This window comes from Protomyctophum bolini (assembly GCF_963924005.1).
Source record: "Protomyctophum bolini genome assembly, chromosome: 16".
NCBI classification, from domain to species: Eukaryota; Metazoa; Chordata; class Actinopteri; order Myctophiformes; family Myctophidae; genus Protomyctophum; species Protomyctophum bolini.
In genome coordinates, this window is record NC_137877.1 from 42834007 (window position 1) to 42839897 (window position 5891).

The window sequence follows — 5891 nt, forward strand, 5'->3', positions numbered from 1 at the left end:
GTCCCTTTTGACATAATTATAGTCTTTTTAAATGTCCATGAATTGTGGATAGGCTATTAATGAAATCCACATGTCACACAAACAAATACACAATGCAATATAACTTCAAACTATTTTTTTTTTATGCCTGCACAGATGATTTTAGGTGTTGAGTGAAGTTATTTTATTGTTTCCTTTTTATATTGTCTTATGTTGTGTATCAAATAGTCTACCATATCCAACACAGATTTATTGAAACTTTGGATATTCACAGGGACTGCCTCTGGCACCAGAGAACTCATCATGCTTAGGGGAAAATATGACCACATAAAGAAATGCTTCATCAGAAGCTTGGGAGTAAGTATTATTTATTTCCATGTTGAACTTGCCATCCACAAACGGTCACCTTTGTACATGTCACACTCGACCAACAAGCAATTAGATTTTCATACTTGATGATAATTAAGGAGATGAATAAAACGCATGCTGTTTCCACACAAATGTCACCTATTTTAGGCTTATTGCTTCTAGGTCTTGACATGATGTATTTAGGCCAATAGCTACTGGTCCACAGAGTAGCATACCACATATATTGATTGATTTATTTTGAGCAAAACGTTTCAACTAACCCCTGGCATATTTCCTAACAGCTTCATCATTAAACAAATGGAGGGGTCCGAGGGGATGCCACTTCCAACTCCCAAACAGGCCTCAAAAAAATGGGAGAATCTGAAAACTAAATACAAGGTAAAGTTTATACATAACATTTACTTTCTATATTGACCTTTTATTCAACTTGAACGCTTGAGTTAACAAATAACACAACATGAATATAGCCCCTAGAAGATGTTGCAGAGATCTCATGTCCGTGTTTGTTTGTTGTAGAACCTGAAGACCCCCCCGACCGGCTCTGGGACGGACCAGGGGGAACAAACCCCAACAACATGGGCGTTTTGGGGGGACATGCATGATGCAATCGGGTCAAAACCATCTGTGAGCCCACCGGTTGTACTTGCATCATGCTGGTCCAAGTCAGCTCCCCCTGGTCCAGCGACCGCCACGACACCACCAGCAACACCTATAGCAACATCTGTATCACCTCATTCACCTGTATCAACACCAACACCTGTATCAACATCCTCCGTTGACCTCTCCCCCCCTGGCCCCCCACCTGCAAAGAAAAAGAAGTCTTTTGATGCTGTCCTGGATGTCCTGACCGAGGAGGCTGAGAAGGAGGAGAAAAGGCACGAGGAGCTGATGGGGGAGACTAAAAGATTTGTCAACCTCTTTGAGAAGATGGTGGACAAGATGTAGCCTATGTTATATATGTATATGTTTCTTTGTGGGAAATTTTATATCGTTATTATTATTTGCCTATTGTCTGTATGCATTCATGAATCCACTTGCTGAGTGGCTGTCGGTATTGAGCAAATTTGTTTGATAGGGGTTTATATGTCACCATACATTATCTTAAATCTTGCCTTATAGGATGTTAATGTATGGTCGCATATAAACCCCTATCAAACAAATTTGCTCAATACCGACACCAAGTGGATTCATGAGGTGTGTGCGTGTGTATACAAAATGTAGCGACTCCTGAGTCCTGAGTATTGTTTATTGACTGGATGCCCAGTAATGTTTTATTTAATTCTGTTTTCTAATCTGGGCCAAGAAATGTATTAAAAAAATATTGCAGGAACCCCTGTGTGACATGTCCTTAATACAGGATCTGGAAAGTATATTAATTGCCATTGACGTTAAGAGCCATGTGAAAGGATGTGCCCATAGATGTTGGTTTACCTTGTGTACAATCGAGATCCTTTAAAGTGCCAAATCGGAATCCTGCTATACTGATCATGATCTGCCATTTGGTTGGAGTGTATTTTCCAAAACTAGATAACATTTCCACTTTTGCTAGACAGGCCTGACTGCAGCTCTGACGGTTAACTTTGTACCAACAAATTCCCCATGGGGCATCAGATTCAGGCCAACTTCTAACTTGTGTTAAGTGAGGGGCACTCCTCTCTCATTCTGGCCATTCACATCCAAGACCAGCCTTTAATGTGTTTACACTATGATGTAAAAATGGTCATTCATTATCAATGGCATAGAATGTTTGCGTTAGGATAGTTTGTTTCCACGCACATTAAGAGCTGGATGGGGAAAAAACGGTTGTATTATAATCAGGGACTAGACTATTTGACATTCAATGTTATTTTTCCACAAATGAGTCTTGGAAAAATGGGGATCGTCTTGTATTCTGGACAATAAGGTAATGGCAATTTTTTATGTCGATGGGGAATGGATTCCAGGTTAAAAACATCTGTTCATCCTTAAATGGAAAGTGAAATATCAAATATATACAATGGTTCTCGTTTTGAAATACTTTTATTAACATATTGGTAGTATATCAACAAATGCAGAATAACAGAAATACAAAACCAGCTTGTTTCAAAACAAAGACAAACTTAAATCAGACCTTTTGATTTGGCTTAAAGAAAAAATCACATTATAAATAGTCGTGTTCATTCAACTGCTGGGGTAACTGGACAGGTGCAGACAACTGTGCAGCAATCCTGTCCCTGATGTGGAATCCATCATGCTCTGGGCCTCCGATGGGCGGATCATCCAGGACCTGGTCCTCATCCGAGTCATCGTTCTCCAGCTCCTCATCAAGCTCATCATTCATCTGGAGGCAAATGTTGTGGAGCATGGCACAGCAGACGATGATATCTGGGACGATGAGGATGTTGATTTCCAAGGCCTTGGAGAGTGTGGCCCTCCACCGCTGTTTCATCATTCCAAAGGCTCTCTCAATAATGTTCCGGGCTCTGGAATGTGCAATGTTGTACCTCTCCTGGATACAAGAAGATAAAAGATCAACGTCATTGTTCCCATCAGTGATTTGGTGAGGGTAGTCACCAATATTGCAACCTTAAAACTAGACAGGGAATAATCTATAATACAATTGAAAAGTTGTCAAATTGTTATGGTGCATCCATACAACTAACCTCAACTCTGTTACGAAGAGGCCTCTTGTATGGTGTCATGAGTCGGATGGGCCTTTCCAAACAAGGATAGGCTCCATCTCCAAGGATGCAGTATCCTGCTGGAGGGTACAGGGCCTGGTGGAATAGTGGACTGTTGCGCAGTATCCTGGCATCATTCACTGACCCAGGATACCCTGTGAACAAGTCCAGGAACTTGCCTCTGTGGTCACAGAGACCTTGCATCTGCACAGAGGTGAAGAGCTTGTAGTTACTGTAGTCGTCACGCTTCTCATCCCCTGGACACTGGACCCGAATGTGGCACCCATCAATGGCACCAACCACAGTGGAAAATACAGGACTATATGCCAGCTCACTGAAGCCTGCCGCAATGGCAGCGAGCTCATGGGGTGGTGGAAAACATATTATGGTGGAGATGTGCACCTTCATCTCCCGGGTGATTCTGTGGACCATGTTGTGCACAGTGCTCTTTGGAATGTCAAAGGCATTGCACACTACATTGAGTGATAATGCATGGGCCAGGTAGTACAGGAACACAAGCAGCTGTGGATGATATACAGGATCAGGATTAGAATTCTTGATTACTCTTGTGCATTTACAGTGTGTCATGTATGCTTTTCATTGTAAACCCTCCCACATAGAGCAGATCTTTCTTTACCTCCATCTCCTGTCCCCAACCATGGTCCCTGGGTGAGGCAATTGTTTGCAGCAGGTGGTGTATTGTGGTCCTGTGCATTCTGAAGTTGTCTTTGAGGCAGGCTTCTGGGTCAGCATACAGCCTCATGATGCGGCTGGCAGTGTTCAGCTGCATGTATCGCCCCCTGCCCTGTGAGTGCACCTAGAAACAGTAATGAGGTTCTGTGAATTATTATTATCAATACATTTGTAATACACTTTACATCCATGGATCTTGGAGAGCTAACAAAACATGAGCAGCATTAACATCTAGGAAATTCCTTAAGCTTAGCCTATCAAACATCTTTTTGAAGGGTTTCAGGCCTAACATTAGATGAGTCCAGCCTCTATATACTGTAGAGGAGTCCATTGATGAGCCCTATACATGGACTCATATAATAGCTGGCAATACATAGACGAGGTTGCTGGTTTAACCTTAGAAGGCTGCAGATTAACATAAAATAAAATGTGGGGGGGGGGGGGGGCAAAACTAGCATGGCGATTTACCTTTTGCAGACAAAACCTTTTACCTTTGATGAATTGAACAAGGTGGACCCTCTTGTAAACAAGTGTAATGCTTAATTGGGTCGTCCACTCACAGTTAACAGTCTTTGTATTGAGTTTGTGCTTGAAATGTACTGTAATTCTGTAAACTGTCAATAAATATTTATATTTATTTATTTATAAATAATTCAATCAATCAAACAACCAAGACAAAGGACATACCGGGTACCTTAAGTTGGTGCATAATCAGCAACATGCGTTGTAAACGTCTGCGCCTTCGGCCGGAACGTTTCAGCATCTGCAGCAGTTGGAGGAAAGCACGGCCAGCTGACGCAGCTACTACCGCTTGTATAGGCGGTGCCATGGCAACGTTTCCTGTTTCTGCACAAGGAGGGCGAGTGCCTTTCCAAACTGTTTTATACCCTGAGCACCCTAATCAGGGGAACTTGATTCAGCTGGAGGGGCACTTCCTGACGAGGGAACCTCCCGAGGGCACTTCAAGTCAAGGGAGTGGTTTCAGAAAGGGCCTAACCCTAACCTCCCACGGGCAGCACACCTAAACCTAACCTTAACGCAGTTAGACCAGTCATTAGTGCTACAAGTAGGACTAATGACTGGTCTAACTGCGTTAAGGTTAGGTTTAGGTGTAAAAACAGTGGCGGCAGTGGGGCACGAACCAGCGAAGCGACGCAAAGCATATATTACAAGTGTGCATAGTAGTCCACTAGGCTAGCGAGGCAGCTGGCAAAATTGGGTTTGTGTTTATATTAGAAGGTGAGTCCTAAAGTTGATCACTAGACGGAGCCCTGTCTGCACGTACTACCGGGTTACGTGGGGGGATTTATTGGGAAACCAGCTCACCGCGCATGCTCAGAACATTTTTCTATTGCGTTACATATTTCTTATCGCCACCTACTGGCATGGCATGCTTGTTGGAGTAAAAAATTATCGTTTTGGGTTGTATGTGTGGACACAGATATCTTTCTCGTATGGGCCCCTGCCCATACGACAACGGAGTACGAAAATATCCGTTTTATTAAAGATTGAGTACGTATAGCCCAGGCCTTAGCCACCCACCCAAGACGCCCTAAACCCAGCCGCGGGAGCACAGAGCCACCTCGGACTGTGAAATAACGCATGTGCTGCTTCGCGGGGCTGCCCACGCCAAGTGTGTGCGTGCACGCGCGCCGTCAAGCGCTTGACCGGCGCGGCTAGAGGCTTCGCTGGCCGCCGTGGCAAGCGGGTAGAATTACTCGGGTCTCTCTTCATGACGAATAAGCCTTTCGCCTTTTACTAAAGACTTCCGTGGAGAGGGACGTTGATGAGTTATGGCTATTTTTGGAAGGCCTTGCCCATCGGACAAGGCCAGCTCAGCTGTTGAAGAAAATGACAGGGAGCACAGTGGTGCGCTTGGTTGTCTGAGTGCAAATAGGTGTGAGCGCTTGAACTAATAGCAGGGCTCGAAATAGCGACCATTTTGGTCGCAAATGCGCCTGAATTTTAATCTGTGCGATCTCAAAATATAACTGGTCGCACCAGTGCTACTGCATATAATTACTGTAGTGCGACCAAAACGATCGCGACCGAAAGTGTCGCGGGCCGGTTCCCTCCCGCGAGATGATTTAAACTTGTAGAGCATAAAGATCTGAGCATGTAAAAAAAAAAAGTAAGTTCCTAGTCCATTCCTGTCCAGAGTTATGATTGTTTAAAGAAATATCTCCTTGG

The 5891-nt window shown here is 43.8% G+C and overlaps 1 protein-coding gene across 1 annotated transcript; it reads right to left on the minus strand.

Moving 5' to 3' along the window:
- Positions 1 to 2488: 2488 nt before the first annotated feature.
- On the minus strand, positions 2489 to 3977 carry LOC308330706 (uncharacterized protein; the record flags this gene model as incomplete). The annotated part of the gene is made up of 3 exons (XM_080785681.1): positions 3646 to 3977; positions 2991 to 3530; positions 2489 to 2836 (listed from the first exon to the last, which is right to left on the minus strand). Exons 1-3 carry the CDS (start codon positions 3796 to 3798, stop codon positions 2489 to 2491), a joined length of 1041 nt encoding a protein of 346 aa, XP_080641807.1. The 5' UTR covers positions 3799 to 3977.
- Positions 3978 to 5891: the final 1914 nt, after the last annotated feature.